Below are 20,496 nucleotides of genomic sequence, written 5' to 3'. Positions count from 1 at the left end.
GCCTATAACTTCTTTATTTTTCGTTTTTTCGTGAATCTGAAAAAACATTCTTAATGCAACTTTTTATGAAAAATGTCATGACACAACTAGAAATTTTCTCCGACGTTTCGTTTTCGTGAAACTATCATCAGCGTTCATTCTTATGAACGCCATATTTGATTTTCACACCAAAAAATAGGATAATTAATTCTGATTTCAATGATATATCACACAATGTATTTCATTTAAAAGAACATTGAATTATTATAGTGAATAATAGAGTTAGGACTAGAAATATATATTTATTTGAGAAAATCTATGTCGAAACTGTGTTTAATTTTCTATAACAGTAATTATTTTAGATTTTATTTTATTAATATTTTTGGGTCGCCACTTAAAAAAGTTTGCGGAACGCTGTTTTAGAGTATTCGTCTTATAATAGTCAGTAAATGTTATTAAGGTTAATTTTCTGTGTTAATAAAACAATAATTTTTCACATATGATTGATTTATTGAATATAATTTCATTATTATTATGATACAAGCGACACAACATAAGTTTTTTTTTCGTTCTTCATGATTTTCTTCAAATTCCATATCAATGTTTAAAAAAATTCGGAACAAAAATTAGAAATAAGTTTTAAAAAAATGTTATCTTCAGCGAGCTTAATTACTTATTTAAAAAACAAATTAGAACCGAATTCGATGATATAAATTAAACAAAAAAATTATTTTATTGTGTTTATTTTACATTAAATAAAAAAGAAAATACACAGAAAGCTCGTAAAGATTACAAGATTTTTTTTCATAAGCTTATGGCGACAAATTTAAAGTTTCGTACAACTTTTACAAATACAAATTTTTTATAAATAATTTTTAATACAGATTTGCGTATCGAAACCCCTTAATACTGTCTCTTTTAGAGGAGTTGACGCAAATCTACAATAATTTATTTATTATTATTAAAAAACGAGTTCAGATCTAAGTATTTTTTTAAAAAATCTTTTTTTATTTTATCTTTTTGCAGTTGTGAATGTTTAAGAAATTTTTACACTAAATTTATGTAATAAAAAAAATCAAAAGGATCGAAAAAAATCGCCAAATTCATCCTGCATCTTCCAAAAAAGTACAAACACTCCTCCAATCAATCTCGTACTCATTCATTCATTTCAAAAGAAAAAAGACCATAAAAGACATTCCCTACAACATTTCTCAATCACAAAAATCCAATCACCCAGAGCAAAGATCATGTTGCTACTACGATTATTACTTGAATGTGTATTGGCCTATGTTTAACTTGATCATTTGTTTTTAATTATAAAAGGAATTACATTATGTATTAAAAAAAATAAAAAATAACTGGGGTTATTGATGGTTTTTAAATAATTAAATGAAATGAGAGGTAGTTATAATTATTGATGAACTGATAAGCTTTGATCACGTCAAAAACAATAATTATATCGACAAAAATCAATGAAATTCCTTTTATAATTTTACATGTTACAGTAACTTGATCTAAACTATGTATTTATGCATAACGAAAACAATAATATTTCAAACTTCATCGTACGTATACGAAACTTTTGTGTTTTTGCATATTTTTTTCTTGTTTAAATTTATTAAGTATGTTTTATATATATATACAAAGAGTGTGTGGGTTTTTTGCTTCATTTTTTTTTTTAATTAATTTTTTCCATCTTTCGTATTTGTTTTTAAAGTAAATCTTACCGGTAATTGTAGTAGTGGTAGTAGTAGTAATAGTAATAATTAAAAAATAATAACAACAAAACAAATCGATCGATTTATACAATCTAGACGACTCGAGAGAAGAGAGACAGAAAAAAGTTGAAAATAAAAAATAATATTAATAGTAATTAAAAGCCTTGAGTGTTGTTTTTGGGGAAATTCTCTCGCTCGGTTCGTTACTAAATCCTAAAGACGACGTAAACACGTAATAATAATAATATTTTCTCGTATGTAATAATATAATATGTACAAAAAAAGGAACAAAACGTTGCGTTTAATAATAATAATTAATAATAATAACTCACGATAAATATGTTTTTTGGTGTTTCAAATAAGACGAAACGTTTCTTCGAGGGTTTTTTAAGTAACAAAATAATAATTATAAAAAAAACACATCATATTAAAAAATTATTTAGTGTCTATAAAAAAGGGGGATTTTTGTTGGGTTCATTTCGTTTCCTTATTTTTTTTTATTTTTTATAGTTTTTCCGTTTACCATTTCACAATAACCATTTTTCTTTCATTTTTTTTTATTATTTTTTTAATTATTATAATAATAATAGTAGGAGATTCGACTTACTTCGATTAATTTAACCTTTATCTTAATTTTTTTTAACATCACCATATCATTTCTTTGAGATTTTTTTTACTTAACTCAAAAATTAAAAAATGCTAATTTTTATATATAGTAATATATATTTTAAAAATGATGGTAAAAATTTTAAAAAATTCGCAAACTCTGCTAAATTTATTTCATCCACGCAATAATTTAATGTTAAAATGTGTCCCAATTTAATTATATATATTAAAAGATATACAATAAAATATTATAATTATATATAATATATATATTTTATTATATATTTTACTATATATATAGTTATATCCGAAACATATAGACTTTAAATGTTTCCAAAATTTTGACATTACATATCTTTGATAAATATGATACTATTCCCAATCATCTATGAACTTTTAATGTTTAATGCGTCATTCAGATACTTAATTTTAATAGATCTAGAACAGGATGCGGCAGAAGAAATTGTGTAGAATAAGCGCTTGCACAGATTACTTTAGACGCAGCTTTCTTTATTAACAACGAAGCTCATTTTTACCTCACTGAAGCTATGAAAAAGCAAAATTTTCACTACTGGGCTGAACATTCCACAACATTTTTCACAAAAAACCGCAAAAATCCCCTAAATTAACAGTGTGGGGTGCCGCATCACAATTTGGAGCGGTATGTGACAATATTACGAAATTTCCTGGAGCCAAAAATGAAAGAAATTGTTGAAGAATAGCTGTTAGGGATGTTAAATTCACCGACAGCTTTAAGAGAACTTTTCCTAGACGCAGATTTGAGCATATGTTACTTACTTCTCTGGGGATAGTCAACGAAAAGTGTGTTTACGCGTCGCCTTCAAACCCCATCAGAACGAGGTGTACAAAGTTTTGGAGATCATTTCCAATATTGTCAGATTATTATTCTTACTTTTCCATAGCTCCAGTAAGCGGCAAGCTAGGACACTTGGTTTGATAGATTTCAGAAAAAGCATCGCCACCTCCATCAGTCTTATTCATTGTTTGGCTAACATAAACGACACACTTTAGCACTACTTTCGTGTTAGCACTGCTATCACTTCATTACTAGCCACGCTGGTAGTATTTCGAATTCAGATCATTCTCGTACATCCTTCAATAAAAGTTGATAACATTTTCACGGATTGGAGTATCTGGAGAGCAAACTGATTAAGGGTAATTTGCTTGACTTGTTTACATAGACCTTGACTCACATCAATGACAACTACTTCTGCTTTTAATGGCAAGAAAAAATGTAGGTCAATAAAGTTGTATTATTACCCTTCAAAACTGCTTAATCTACTTTGCCACACCCTGTATATATAGTTTCGAAAAATGAGTAGTTTGATTACACATCTCCAAATGATTTAGGTCTTTTAGTTAGAGTCAAGAAATGTATGATTACTATTTTTTGATCATTTTTAGAAGTTTAACGCATCACTCATGAAGTATACGCGTGGATTACAATTGTAATTGCGACAACTATTAACGCTGTATGTTGCGTCTTCATGTAAACAATTGCGTTTTCCAAAAAGTTTTTGTTACGGTTGTAATCGATGCGTATACTAAAGCAGGAAAGCTTTCTCTATAAAATACAATTGCTAAATACCTATGCTTACCATATTTTTAGTTTATAATGACCGAAAGAAAAAGAAGAAAATAAAAAGAACAGATAAAAAGGTAATCCAGATAAAGTAAAAGTTTTGATAGAGTGCTACAATTTAGAGGACTAGAAAGAAGCAGCTATCGAGGATAGTGATGATGAATAGTCAGATGATAAAGGATATAAAGGTGAAGATAGCTAATCGACCATGATGTTGATTCAAATTTTGAGCAGAATGAAGTTGATAGTGGCACTTCTAGATAACCAGTGGACATGAGTCAGGATGATCTTCATTAAATTCTAAACAATGATACTTCAGCTGAAATTTCGTTAGTCGTTGAAACAAAAGTTGCGGATAGCGTATCTAAAGATGAAAATAATTTACAAATCTAGCAAAACAAGATGTGAACTTTACATTTGAGTTGGTTTTTTGTCAATAAAAGAGTCTTATAAAAGCAGAAATTTATTCCCATTTACCTTAAAAAGCGCAAAGACGATGGAAACTTCTAAATTTCAGCCTGAATAAATGCAAAAAACTGTTTATTTCCGTTAATTAGTATTTGTCCATTTGGTTCCATCGCTACAATCTTCAAATCTTTAATTGTCACCTTGCCACTTTATAAAAATAATTCGAATCATTGCCAAGAAACATGTTAGACTTATTTCTAAGTGAGTCATATAACAATAAAAAAGAAAACTGTTGCAAGAGATACACAAATTTAGACAGTTTCCATGAAAACGAGAAGTCATGATTTAATTAATGCAAGGACAGTAGAATCTAACTGGACATTGTTATTTTGTAGCCCAATACGGGTTGGTTGCCCGCACTGTACGTCACACTATTAGCCACGCCCATTTAACTGTCATTGCGTTCTATGCGTTTGCTGTGTGTTTAGAGGTTATATGATAGACATTAATAAGTTTGAATATGAATAACGTCTACGATATAACTTCTAAAAATACACAGCAAACGCATAAAACACAATAACAGCTGACTGGGCGTGGCAAATGGTGTGACGTAGTGTGCAGGCGTGTTATCACAACAATGGATGTAACAGTCCTATTAGATTCTACTGTCCTTGGAAACAATGATAATAATAAACATTTCTCCTCTCAAGAATTCAACCCAACACAACTCAAGAAAGTTGAACACCCACTCTACCTTGTTTTTTTATGAGACACTTACAAACTTTTAAAATTACTTTACAAGAAACTCTATCCAAATCATATACATATATTGCGAATAATACCAACTATCAGGTTATATTGCTTAGAGTTATTCAATAAGCAACATGATTTCACAAAGAACAACATATTACCTAACAAATTTATTAACTATAATCGAAGATAGTTATAGTACAAAGTACAAATATGTTTAGTACTAAAATTAACTTCAAATTTGAGTTATTAATTTTTAAAGAGATTACTTCAAAAGTTAACAATTAAGACAAAATTTTTGACTATTCAACTTCATTTAAACGTTTCAGAATTTTTTTTAATTTTTACCATCATTTTTTAAATGTTTTTAAAAAGTTACGCATTTCTTAATTCGATCTATGTAAAAAAAATCTCAATTTCGTTTAATTTTTTGCTTTAAAATCTTTAAATCCTCCTCCTTTTTCTTTCCCATTTCTACATTTTTCATCTACTACTTCAAAAAAAAGGACAAAAATTTCTAAAGACATTCTAAACTTGGTTGTTGTTAACATTATTGTTGTTCCTTTCACGATATAATCACGACGCTTGTTTAACAACTATAACACCAGGTCGAGACTGTTGAACCTGATGGAAATCCAAGTATGGATTCATCTCGACTTTTATAATATGTTCCGTGGATCGCGTCGTCGTCGTCAAAGCCAACGGCGCTTCCTGTTGCGGCGTCGACGTCGTTTGGGGCTCATCCCCGAACATGTGATCACCTTCCAAATGACGAATTGCTTCAACTATCGTTTCCAAATTTTGTCTCGAAGTATTCGTCGAATATAATCGAGCTGGAATCGTCGTCGTTGTCGTCGTACCATCTTCATGCGGCGAAGTATTCGGCGATGGTAGACGTTCAACTTCAACTTTCGGTTCCGCTTTAATAGCGGCTTCCAAAACTGACGGCAGTCGCTGTTGTTGTTCAGGTGCAGCCGAAACAGCTACAGTACTTGGAACCGGACTTGGACTTCTCGAAGGAACTGGAGAACAAACAACCGTTTGAGTATGTCCAACTGGTGGTAAACTTTCCGGGGCGACCAACTGAAGTTTTAAATCATCACCATCTTCGACTGTATAAATTTGCCCCGTCGGTTGTTGTTGATAGATGATGTGTTGATTTTCGTACTGTCTCAATTGTTCTTCGTAAAGAATGCGAAGGTTTCTTTCTTGTTCGAGCTGTCTACGCAATTCGCATGTCGTCGATTGATCACTACTTGTTTTTACAACACCGATCACGTTTATCGGTTCCGGAGACATTGATCCGAGACCTTCGTCGGAGGATTCCGAAATCGGCAGCATTACTTCCGTTTTACGTTTCTTTGGCGGTAACTCGCCACCTTCGTGTTGGTTTACTAAACGTTTTAGTTGACAATTTTGTGAGAGTAAACGCGTTTTTTCTTGTTCTAATTGGTAGATGTATTCAGCTGTTTGTTGTAAAATTGCTGCCTGAAAAACAAAGAAAAGATAAATTAGTTAGGTTATAAAGGAAAAGATAATTAATTAAGAATAAAAAACAAATATATCAATTTTGTGTCAAACGTTAAAGAACACATCTGAGCTTATTAAATATAACTCTTAGAATTTTTTTTATAATGCGAATGACATCGACCTTATTCATAAACCTTAAAAAAAAGTTTTTACGAAGAACTTAAAGATCTCAATAAAGATGTTTGATTTAGTCTTCCATTGGTAATATATTGTCTTCCGTCAGAAGTATTTAGCATTTTACAAGCAGTAAATGGTCTACCCGCAATATTTAGTGCAGAGTCTAGTCTTCCATTAATACTTTAAGTTCTACCAGAAGGATCTAGATTTTTACTAGTCCTATCTATCCTTGTGCTAGTTATATCTAATCTTCTAGCAATGTATCCACTATTAACAGAATCTAGTTTATCATTTATCGTATCTAGTCATTTGCTAAATGCATTTAACCTTCAGCCAGCGATATCTAGAATTCTATAAGCAGTGTTAGTGTTCTATAAGTAAGGTGGTGTAATATATCGTCTTCCGTCCGAAGTATCTAGCATTTTACAAGTAGTAAATGGTCTCCCCGCAATTTTTAGTCTCCTGCCAGCAGAGTCTAGTCTTCCATTAATACTTTAACTTCTACCAGCATCTAGATTTCTGCTAGTACTATCTATCCTTGTGCTACTTATATCCAATTTTCTAGCAATGTATAGTCTACCAGAGATCAAGAAAGATCTCTAACGAAGTAAATTGCGATATAAATATCAAGTATTTCGTACGACTAACTTAAAACATAACATAGACAATGACTAAGTGTGGACATGTTTTATGTCCTACTATTTTTTTTTCAATTGCGAAATATAGCCAACGCTCAACATCATCTGATAAATGCTGCCACAATCTGCTTGAAGTTTCTGGCAATAATTGTAGAGGGCGATAAATCTCTTTGAAACATGGAGAACTGGTCCACATTAGGCAAAATCTTTACTAGATCTACCAAAATTTCATAGCTTGTAACATTTATTCCGTAACATTCAAAGCCGCAGAAGTAAACTTTACAGACTCTGACTTGTTCAGTCAATGCTTCGTTTTGGCCAATAGGTACAAGATTAGATTCTTGGTAACTTGATGCAGAGATCAATAGACTTTTTAAAAAGTTGCCTTATTGCTTACTTGATAGAGGCATGATAGAGATTCAAAATAGGCTTAATTAAGGCATAAACCATCTATCAAAGCAGAAGGTATTTATCGATGTGGAGATTTGCCAGTTACCTCCATCGGATGCGTCTGCATAGGGATTGGAGGAAGCTTGTCGAGAATGTTACAAAAGAGGCAATTGATGTCGTGAAATGAAATGAAGATTCAAATAGTTGTCGTTGGCGACTAACTGTTTTTTTAGATGCAATAACATAATTCACAAAGCAAATAACAACGGTCTTATCAAAGAACGGCGTTTATGCCTGCAGGAACAGGTCCTGCTTTAGTGAAGTCCACATCTTCTAGTATCCAAAATCACTTCATTTTGCGAATAACAACAGCGAGAATAGCGAAATTTCCAACACAACACTAACACTCACATTTCCCCTAATTGCTTAGGTTTCTGAGAGTTCAGAAGAAAAAATAAAGTCTTTACGATAAGATTTATTCTGGATTTGAGCGAAATAGGTAATTCTACGATGCCTGTTCGTTTGTATGGCAACTTATTTTGTTAGGACTTCTGCACATATGGAGTTCATATTTATTCCCATGAAATAAATTATTATATTTGAGATGTTCATCTGTTTATAAATTTTGTGTAATACAATACCTAATTGAATTTTATGTTTATTATAAATATGATATTAGGTAAACTAGAAACGGATGTTGAAAATGGAAAACTTTTTTGACTTAGTATACATTAATAAAACCAGAATAATGAAACACATAAAAAGTAATGAATATAAAATTTCAAAAATGCTCTCCTCTTACTAAGATGCGGTTCGTCTCATGGACTAGCGGATTATCTCAAAGACCGTAAGAGTATTACGAATGATATTGAATGCAGCTGCTATCCTATATTGCTTAACCTGTTTTACTATATAAATGAGGCATCGTAAACCAACATTGTCAAATTCCCCACAAAATATTCCAGATTAGTTAGGTTACGAGACTGAAGGAGCTACAATAGAAATCCTTCTCATCTTTTCCAACGATTGTCACGATTGTTGATAGTAATTTAAATTTAAGAACTCATAATCACGCTCTAAATAGATGATCCGTTCTTCCATACTTAATTGTTTAGTTTTCATACCTGCTTTTCGACTCCTATTCACACATGCTCCACTACCACGTTGACGTTTGTCTCTGACAATTTGGAAAAAGTGTCTCATCATTAGCATGGTAAAAAGTTTCAACAATTATGGGTATGGAAGTATAAAGTGAAGTTGAAGTGTTGGAGAAAAATGTTGTAATAATTCTTCAAAAAGATTAATTATTATTAAAATTATCGCGATGTCTAACAATATATTTTGTAATTAAGCCGAGGTCGCTTCTAGACGAAGCGCTATATACACCATCATATCGATATAAAAGTACACGATTGCCATTATTCGAACTGAGGTTGTTGCCATTAATATCACATTCAGCCAAAATGATCCGAAAATTGATAGGGGAACGACGCGCGACGTAGCTGCTCGGCCACAAGCGACCTCCGCTTAATTGAAAGTCGATCCTTAGAAATTCTGTAGATTTGTATCGATATGTAAAGGATGTTGCCTAGTCATATAGTTTGAAAACTTATACATTATGTATTTATATATTATTTTGATTTTTTATATTTTATACATATAGTAGTGGTGGAATATACTAGTTGGCGCGCATATCCGCGGCAACTATCCGGTATCTGGTCCATCCGGCTATTTTTTAAAATCCGACCGGATACCGGATAATTACCAAATATGCGGCTTTGGCCGGATATTAAAGACCTATTAGTGCACCACCATTCACAGGAATAAGCATCTCTTTTAAATGTTGGACACTGCAGATAATAATCAAGTTCAACCCCAACAGGGCTTTTTTCATTGAATACAACTTTATTTATGTCAGGTTTGTCATTAGCAACCTCATTATAACAATCCCAATACGATATATAAAATCTCTTGTTGCAGTTTCGCCTAGTTTTCTTCTCTTCGCTTGTAATTCATCATCACATTCATTACTAACAGAACTGTTGTTGTTATCACTTCCGATTATTATTTAAAGTATCCTCATTTTAATGCAAAAAGCCGTTTTGAAAAATCACTTTCAGATCTTGAGAAATAAATTTATGAAATAATCGACAATTTTTTCGAATTTTGCAATTTTCACCGATTACGTTTTAAAAATTCGTATAAAATCCAGTTCTTGGACAATAACTAAATAGGACTAGACAACTGGTATCAACTTGCTTTTATAAATTCCTCTGAAACACCTAAGGATGCTATTATACTGGAGGATGAATATTTCACTCTTCTAACCAAGGAAAGAACACGGCTCCTGGTTATGATAACATCTCGAGGAAGGTGTTGAGAAGCTTGAACCTTGATATTCACTCCTACATCAGGGAAATAATTAACTTCTGCCTCATGACTCAACATTTCCCACAAGACTAGAGGACCTCTATCATAATCTGCGTCCCCAAGCAGGATTCCTCACTTTCCGACCCAGCAAACTACCGCCCCATCTCACTGCTGAGAGTGATAGGAAAGCTATTTGAGATACATCTCAAGAACAAGCTCCTGACTGTGGTCTCAAAAAACATCCCACCCTACCAATTTGGACTACCAACTTACAGTATTGGTTTCCAACTTTCAAGCGGCACGATATCAAAAACGTAAATCCGCGGCTGTGTTTCTGGATGTCCGAAAGGCTTTCGATTCAGTCTGCTACAAAGGCCTACTATTCAAACTGGATAAGTTAAATGTTCCATATTACCTCCTAAACTTGATAAGGCAATTTCTTTCAGATCGCTCTTATTTTGTGAAGCTGAAAAACCATCACTCCCGCAGTTTAACCATCCAACAAGGCCTTCCGCAGAGAGGATCTTCTGCCATGATATTTACGACAACAACCCAGACACCTTTGATGTGAATAAATATACCCTACTCTGCGCCGATGACACATCACTGGTTTCGCACAACAGGGACGTTGCCTCTTCGGTCCGAAAGCTACAGATGCTTATCGATGAAACAGAGAGCTGGTACCGAAAATGGCGCACTCAAATCAACTCCTCAAAATCGCAATTCTTCATCCCTTTCCTCCCAGTCCACGCTCCTTCTCTTACAATCACAGTCCAATCAACTCCCCTCTCAGTCTCACCAACCTGCAAATACCTAAGCATAACACTCGACAGAACACTAAAATTCTCTGCCCACGCCATCAAAGTGAAGATGAAAATGAAAACTCGCGCCAAGCACTTCATATTCCTGTCATCCAGAGGTCGCGGAGTTTCCACAAAATGTGCCTAGCACATTTACAAATCCATATGCAGACCAATTATAGAATATGGATCTATACTTCTAAACCACGCGCTTAGAACATCAAGACACCATTTAGAAGTCGCAGAAAGATCGGCATTGAGGTAACACGAATAAGGAATCCCCAAAATCCTCTTTTCAGCCCTAGCAATGATCTCCTGAATAACCCCACTAATATTTCTCCCATTAACTACCCTAAATTTCCCTACTAATCTTCTCCACCATATTATGCTCATTATCCCTAGAGTAAACCACCCATCTGGCCGCCCACCACTCCGTCTAAAACTGTTGATGGACAGAGAAGACTGAAGCTGCCGCTAACTAGAACTTGCATGGACAGAAAGACTCCGGTCGATAGTCTTATTTTTGTCTGAGTTTTAATTTATAAATTTTTGTGTACTTAAATACTCCTTTTTTTAAAATTTATTTGTATATTTTGCACATCCAAAAATAAAATTTGTTTTCTCTCTCTCTCCAGTTCTTGGAATATGAGTATAAAACCAACCCGTTTTGAAAAATAGCTTTTAGTTTTTGAGAAAACAATATTTGAAGTTTTGATAAAATGATCGATGTTGCAATTTTCATCAATAACTTTCAAAATTCGCCATAAAATTCATTTCTTGAAGAATCCTTGTGGAAACATCGCCAATTATTAATTAAAGTATCCTCTTTTTAGAGTTGCTTCGTTAATTAAATCAGCATCAAAAAAGTTCATTTTGTATCTTGGATCCAAATAAGTTGACATATCTTATCAGCTTTCTTATTAATTTCATTTTTATTCAAATATATTGCAATAATGTGGCAATATAGAGAATCACTTCAGAAATGCACCAGCAATTATAACCATAATGGCCGTATAGATATGCCGGATAACCGGATATCCGGCTTTTCGCAAAATCACTATCCGTTCCATCACTAATATATACATATCCTGTATATATGCCCATTATGTATGTAATATAGTATATATCTCGGTAAATGTTCACTTTATAAAAAAACATTTTATACAATTAAACATAATATAAAAAGGCTGTATTCAATTGTTTTTAATTTAGAAAACAAATGAGTAACGAATAACACTTGAATTTTTTTAAATGGCACTGTGCCCTTTCATTATGCTCATTTGATAGAGATTACTTTTCTCTTTACGATGACGAAAAATTTTTGTACCATTACTACAAAAAATTTTTGAAAAAAATGTAAAGATTGTTTATTAATAATAATTAATCAATAACATTAATCTAGATATCCGAGATCGTCAAGTACCTCGAATTATTACCGTAAATTAAATTAAATTATTATCTGTATAATAATTCGCCAATTGGTAAAAAAAATCTTTAATTTTACAAGACAGCTTCCTTTATCACTGAATTTCATTTTATTTTCTAACAAATTAAAGACATTTCTTTGATAATCATACTGAAATTATTATTTATGTTGTAAGAAATAAATTTATGAAGAGAAAAGTATAGTTAATTAATTGGAATAAAAATAAAAAGTATGTTTTTTTTAGTAGACGGAATTTAAAATAGGATTCCTTTTTTGAAAGTCACTTGGCCGAGAGCAGGTAAACAGAACCTTCAAAAACACGTCAGGCTGTTATTGCCAAAAAGAACGAACCGAGGCGAGCAGATGCGCACCGAACACGAGTTTTCTTTGTTTAAAAACATCTGTCTCTTCAAAGATGCACAACAAAAAAAAATTAACACAAGAATACTCCACTTATTTTTCTATACTAGAATGAATTTTTTTTAAAAATGTAAATAATAATCAATTCCGAAAGTATATAATTTAAAAAATTAAGTTTAAAGCGTAACAAAGCTATAATAACAAAGTGAAGAAGAAGCGGTATGAAAATAAAAAAAAAGAAAAAGCAAGAACGCTTTTGCGACGGTAAATTCCACACCATCCGAGTCCTCTAACAACTTCCGGTACGAGACGCTAGGTCTGCTCGAACCATGAATGAAACGAAACAAGGATTTAAACGACTCTACAAAACCACGTGTGCGTCTTTCTATTTATAAAATCTCCCACCACAACAACCAAAAAGTTAAAACCACGACCACTCCATCCATTTTACACCAAATTTGGTCTTTTCTCAAGATTACATTAAAAAAACTTATCAAAAACAAAAAATTTATCAACTACTACGTTTCTTCATCTTTCCTATTGTAAATGCGCCTTTTTAATTTACTCATTTCACCGGTAGTCGTCGCTGAGCGCTAACTCAGGGAGACCGTTCCGTCTTTATTCAGCATACAGCGAAAAGAAAGAGATGGAATGAGGTAGGTTGGTAGTGGGTAGTTACGTAAAACGCTCGTTGGGTGGCGACGGTGTCGTGAGCGGCAAACTGGCGTGGCGCGGCAGCGGCGGCGTTGGCCGGTCGTTCTATTTTAAGAACGCTTTTTCACGCCGTCACGTGACCGGCCGCCGATCTAACCTTGGCCGCGAACCGGCGCCTCGACGACGCCACACACCAGAACCTTATACTATTACAAATACCGAATACTATATTTTTCTAGTCCAACATCAGCTGTTTCTATTTTATAATTCATTGCAGCAGTTTAATTTTAAAATAACAAAAAAAGAGTCTGTATTGTTATATATACAGTATTTTCGAACACATTTTCTTTTTCTGCGTGAGCTGTGATTTATATTTATTATTAATAAATACATAATTTTTTTGAATCAGACTTCTACATCATTTATCTTCGTATACTTAGTAGCATCTAATAGTTGAAGTTTGTAGATACTAGTCTTCTGTTGCTAGGTGCTTTAAAGCGGTAATACCTAGAGGGAAACACCAGCACGGAGGTTGGTGAAGAATTCAGCAAAAATGGACACGGAGGAATGTCGTTTTCAAGGTCACGACCGCGAAGAATTTCAACCGGCGAAGACTTGCCTCTTATCCGTTGCTGCGCGAACCGGAGGAGTGAACGTTCTCCTCTCTCTAACGCTACATCGCGTTCACAGAGTATAGAGACCAGAGGAAATACCAAGTCGGCAAATCATTGCTCACGTGGGTACGCACGATTAAAAGTTATGTGAAAATGGTTGTACGACGCGAATGGAATGCAAAAATTATTCAATATGGATAATTAATGCTATGGAAGGAAAGTGAAACATAAAATTTCATGTTGAGCATTGGATAGAAGAGTTTCTTTTTGGCATGGTTGGAATAATTTTGCTTACTAGATACAACATTTTAAACCTTGCCAAAATTCCTACAGTTCATTTACATCTAGATTTCAACGGGAATTAAAATGGATAAGTTTAGTTTTTGGCAAAGTCAATATTTTCCTATTACAAACACAACTATGAAACGGTTTTGATAGTGTTTTTGAGAATCATTCAACAAAATTATTTCTATTTTTATGATCAATTCAAAATTTGTCGTGATTTGATTTACTATTAACTATTACATTTCCTCGGTGATACAAGAAAAACTATTTTCTCGTACATACTATCATCTGTTCTACTCGTTAAGGTTAAAGGCCGCACAAATCATGTCGATAGTTTATTAGAAACTCATTATCTTGCTTGAAAACTAATTGGTAACATTCAGATTTCCGGATTTTTAACCCTTCCTTCTGAAACTATTACATTATTACTCAAAATGAAATTTTTAATTACCTGCCAAGACCTTGCCATTTGAGTCCTTTATTTGAAATAACGGAGAAGAAATTCACAAATTAAGTGTTTTAACCTTTTTTAGTTAGGTTCTAGTATCTAGATCTCTTGATACACCAAAAACATTTGTCAAAAGTCGTCGTCGTCTCGGTAATGTTGGTTTAGTTTAAAATCATAAAGAAACTCTAGCTACTAATTTAGCGTAGCTAGTTGTTACTGTACTAAAAATGGTGTTGAAACTGATGAGGAAGTGATCAGAAGTTAGTTCTGCGTTGTGGTTTAGGTCATTGCTTACTGGAGAAAAAGGAAGCAACTACAGACTACACGTAGACAAAAAGAAGAAACCGAGAGCTGAAATCGCAAAAGACAAAGAGTAAGATATAAAAACCTTCACATTACCTTTGCAAGTAGTACTTTTAGCACTAAAAAATAGCACAGGCCTGCGCTCAAAATACTTTTTTGAAACTGAAAGGTGATCTTTATTGATTTTTGGGTGCTGAATCCAGGAAATAATGATAAATTTCTGTCATCCATAGTTTTAAGTTGAATTACGGTTAATTACGGTGAACTACGGTAAGTTGAATCGGTATAACGCGTTTTCCTTTAATGAATAATAAAAGTCAATAAAAAACGCCAGAGAAACATTACAAATTTAAGACAGAATTAATACAGATATTACAGACTTTGTTAGGAAAGTGTATTATTCCTATTTCTGTGTGAGACTTGGTGGCCCAATCATTGGCACCTCACAAAGTGTATTATATTTGTGTAGAAGATCTCAGGAAGTGGTCATCAGGTAAGAAAAATAGTTCAAATTTGGCATCCCGATGGTGTGGAAGGAACCAAAAAATCACAGTGATGGCTGTTATTTTTGCTACTATGACTTTAATAGCTATAACTCTAAGAATAAAAGAGATATAGTTCATGGAGCCTGCAGCAACGCTAGGTGAGATGAACTCTAGTGAATGAAGATGACTGTGATTTCCAAGATCCTTGAGATTATGGCACTCCACAACTTTTTGCTCCGTCTGAGCTTGATGATTTGGTAAGAGCCTTGGCACTTACCAAGAAGAATGCTGAACTCTAGAGTTCTCGACTAAAAGAAAAAAAAACTACTGGTTGCTGGAACATCTTTTCGTCAGTACAGATTTAGAGATCGTGAATTTACTGACTATTTCAAACAAGAAGGCGAGTTGGTTTGGAATTGAATAGAAAGCTGATAAATGTAGGCTTTTAATTGATCCTTCAAAAAAAAAATCCTGAAAGCTGTACTCCTGCACAATGGTAACACATATGCTTCCTTTTCTTCTAGGGCATTCTGTACATCTCAAAGAAAATTATAAGAATTTGAAAGAGGTGCTAAATAAAATTAAAGATACAGATCAGAACTGGATAGTTTGTGGTGATCTGAAAGTTTTGGGCACGATGCTTGGTCTGCAGGGAGGAAACACTAAGTACCCATGTTTCATTTGTGAATGGGATAGCAGAGCAAGAAATTAACACTGGACCCAAAAAGTATGGGCAACCCACAAAGCTTTAGTCTAACTATATCAGCATGATTTTCTCAAAAAAAATGGAAAATCTTCTTTCCTGAAAACTTGGGTAGTACCAGTGAAGAGCAGGGTGAACGTTTCCTTCAGGATATTAAGGTCATGGAAAGGAGATATCAGGGTGATTACTGCTGGTCACTTCATCGAGGAAATCCAGGTACTCACAAGAGGAAAAGTAACAGTGATATTCATACTAGTTAGTTTCAGATTATTGAGTTGAGATGCGGAAAAACGGTGGGTGATGGGAAAAAACTGTTCACCTTTCAAAACTGTTAAATCACCCTAAATTATCTAAAAAGTTTTTATGAAATTAATTTTTGCAGGCCTGTGTAATGTCCTACAAAACAAAACTAGCAGCTTACAACTTGACATTCTTTGAATTGCAGACTAAAGATGATTTTTGTTTCATCTGGAAGGAATCAGAAGAGAACTTATACTCAGATGAATTTTCATCAAAATTGTTTATGATGACAATTAAAAGAAACATACAGATATTCAGTTCTTTAAAAGCTTCAAACAACTAAACTTTTCTCGTCAATTCGGCCCTACAAGAAAAATGGTGATCCTACTGTCATAAATATAAGAGTCCTTAAATATGACCGTGACGTGTATGTTGTGTGGTGACATTTACCTTGCAGAATAAATAATAGAGTTCTAATCCTATTGGAAAATTGCCCTCCACTATATAAAATGATGGATTCCAATAATATTAGTGTAACGCAATCTCCAAGAATTGAAATCTGTGATTCATCAACACTATCACAATTTTTATGACAATATTGCGTACCAATGAATAATAATAGTGTACGTAATTAGTTATCACTATTCTTACAAATTATTCATACAAAACGTATTTAAAAGATTCTTTTTATTATTTATTTGGTTAATTAATCGAGTGCTATACAATAAACCATATGTATACAGTGTACAGGGTGGGCCAAATTGGACACTGTTAAAGGGAAACTCCTCTTTCTATAAGAGATAAAGGAAAAATTATATCAGTGTCTGAGGCCCGATTTTTATAAGACACTTAATAGCTTTGACGGCGTTTCGATAAAACAAATGCATTGTTTATGAGTATCTATCTGTCAAATTTTGATTCAAGTTCTAAGTGTTAGTGCTTATCGTTAGAGTATTGCTTAGTTGTCATCAACTTTCAAAATAATGTCATATAAAAATTATGAAAAATGGGATATAATAGTATGTTTTATACAATCTGGAGAGAATGCAGGAAATTTACATCATGAACGATATCCAGAGAGCCTATCCAGTCTCGCCTCATCTCATCCCACCAACGCATCCTCTTAAAGTTTTTCTAATTTTTAACATTGCACACTTTTTAACGTCGCCATTCCTTTTTCATCTTTTATCTTCATTTTGTTTATCCATCAGATAGCAAAATGCTTTATTCTTATCTGATTTCCAGTCTACACCTATTATAGCTTCATTGACTTTGTCGCTGATGATGGGGTAACCCGAAACTAGTACGACTTTATATAAATAAATGCAAGTTAGAAGTTTTTACATGGTTTTTATTTGATATCCAGAGAGGCGGCATCGTTTTAATAATATTTTTAGAAGATTGTGATATAATCTACAAACTAGCTTCCAATTCGAAAAGAAAAGATCAAACACTTATATACGAATGAAGACGGGGAATTAGAAGAATTCCAAGAACCAAAGCCATACAGAACTAACAAAGTCCATTACCTCAGACCAGGAGATCTTGAAAGGCGCATGAATTTTTGCCAATGGCTCTTGGGAAAATGGGACGAAGCACGCAATTTTTCTTTAAATTGTATTTGGACAGATGAAGCGTATATGAGTAGTGCTGGTGCGCAGCACAAATAAAATATTTAGGCAACAAATCGAACCTGTTGTTGACGATTTACCTCTAGCGTATCTGCGAAATGTATTTTTTTAACATGATGGTGCACCGCCTCACAATGCTATTGTCACCAATTTTTTGACCGCAACTTTTGGTAATTGTTGGTTAGGTAATCAAAGTTCTATTCGCTGGGCGGCTTGATCACCGGACTTAGCACCTATGGATTTTTGCCTTTGGGGAAGATTGAAAGATATTATCTATAAACAGTCAATAAATTCCTGACAGCAATTAGAAGCCGCAATTGTGAATGCTTTTGCAACGTTTAGGCGCATTGAGCTTATCAACTCGGCAAAAAAGGCTAAAAAAAGATGTCGACTGTGTATAAAACAAACCATTTTGTAAGAGATATCGATTTGCGGTTTTCGTCATTATGTTTCTTATAAAAATCGAGCCGTAGACACTAATATCATTTTTCCTGTATCTCTTATAGAAATAGGAGTTTCCCTTTAAAAGTACCCAATTTGGCCCACCCTGTACATTAATCAGACACACCAGTCAAAGATTAAAGAGTAAACAAGATGCGACGCTTCGTGTTGGCACCTTTGACGTAGGGCTGCCATTTTTTAATACCTAGAACGCTATGGACCTTTAAATTGGAATAGTTTGTTATTGTCAGGATATTTAAATTGGAATATTTTCTATCTCTTTTCAAAACTAGAGTTTCTCACTCTAGCGTCGCAGCTTGTTTACTTTTTAATCTTTGGCCCAGTGCTGCACTCCCATACCCGCGATCGACACACTTCTATCCAATACCATACTCTCATTAAACACCCTATCTCTGCTTATATAGAATGTTGCAAATCTTCACGTCACGATCTTCGAGGATGCTCTTTTTTCTCCCTCCAGGTTTTTTGCGTCGCAGATGACCAAACAACATCTCCTTTCAACACTATGTATGATAGTTTCCGTTGTTAATTTTGAAATATAGAATCATCAGGTCATTTTATACTCGAAATGATGTAGTTAAAACAACTTGAATGAATTTCTTCAATCTTTAAGAGTCTTGACAGTGAATTATTTAAAGCAAACCACAATATAGATTTTTTTTTTAAAGTGATTTAGAAAATAGTTAAAATATTTTCATTTGATTATAACAAATGACAGAAGATAATAGAAAGAAGATAATAATTCTATAAGATAAACTTTGGTATAAAAATAATATTTATAACCCGACATTAAAAATAAAAATAGCAATTCTCCGAAAAAAAATTATCATCGTTCCGAAAACCGATAAATAACATCATGTGGGTATTCGCCTCTCGCATTCGTGCCATCACCGTGTTTATTTTAAACATCAGCTGTGCGTCAGTTGTTCATTGCTTTGACGTAGCAGAAACGGCGCGAACGTTCTGCTTTTTACAGGTGAAGAACCTCCCAACCCAATATACTATTTTAACCTTTACAAAACAATTTTAACCTTAATATTTAAGTAATTCGTAAGATACAATAAAATTAGAAAAGGTAGTGTAATAGCTCAGAGTGGAGTGTGCATTCGAGTATTCACCCCGTGACTGTGACGTAAAAGCGCGGGTGCTCGATTATCGAACGTCGCGACGCCCTATGACGTCATTGCGACATCAGCTGGGGCGTGGCGGCAATAAACCAATACACCAAAAGATGGAGTTCAAAACAAATTCACACATTTTAATAAGATCTGTATACAAATAGAAATTTTATAAGTAAAAACCTCTCTTTTAAAGCAAAAAAGTTTCATTGATAAACTTGTCCCATCGATAGTAAAGAGAGTTTCTTCGTTGTAATGTCCTTGAAAACGTAAAGTCAGCAATAGTTGGCGCGAACTCACACAGCCGGAAACGGTGATTTATGTGGCGCGTCTTCTTCTCTCCTTCGTCGTCGACGTCCCGTTTGTGTGAGAAAGGATATGACGATGCTAATAGAATGATGATGATTACAACCGCGACAACAACGGTAAGTGTAAGCACATCCATCCCGGACGTTTCTTTAAAGTGTTAAATGGCAACTGCAAGAGGAAGAAAACAGTTTTGGCGGGTTCGAAACTTTTGTATCGTCATCATCGCTTACGAGAATTTCAAATTTAACGATTGAAATTAGAGCTGAAAGAATTAAGAAAACGATGATCTCATGGAATTCCAAGAATATCTCGCTGACAAAAAATAATTTTTATTTATACCTTCGTAAAAAATCAGAGATTTATTTTTTTTAATCTTCACCTCAACCGACAAAATTATGCACACAATTAAAATTCTAATGATAACTCAAAGAATGTGAGTGGCAACTAACTTCCCAGAATTCTGCGAATCGTCGAATCTTTTCCCACGTATCTTACTTTTCCGTCTCTTTCTCTCGATCTCCTTAACCTCTTTCAATGGTATTGAGAAAG

General features: G+C 33.6%; 1 protein-coding gene across 2 annotated transcripts in view; it reads right to left on the bottom strand.

Moving 5' to 3' along the window:
• Window positions 1–706: 706 nt before the first annotated feature.
• LOC111413431 (transcription factor cropped) overlaps window positions 707–20,496 on the bottom strand; it is a 69,893-nt gene continuing 50,103 nt past the window's right edge. For both annotated transcript variants that reach the window (XM_023044401.2, XM_071200560.1), the window contains exon 3: window positions 707–6,552. In XM_023044401.2, the coding sequence (XP_022900169.1) occupies window positions 5,641–6,552 (912 nt within the window). In that variant the 3' untranslated portion in view covers window positions 707–5,640. The remainder of the gene's footprint in view (window positions 6,553–20,496) is intronic.

This window comes from Onthophagus taurus, chromosome 11 (genome assembly GCF_036711975.1).
Source record: "Onthophagus taurus isolate NC chromosome 11, IU_Otau_3.0, whole genome shotgun sequence".
Lineage (NCBI taxonomy): Eukaryota > Metazoa > Arthropoda > Insecta > Coleoptera > Scarabaeidae > Onthophagus > Onthophagus taurus.
Note: the sequence above shows the minus strand (reverse complement) of the source record. Positions and strands in the feature narration are given on the sequence as shown.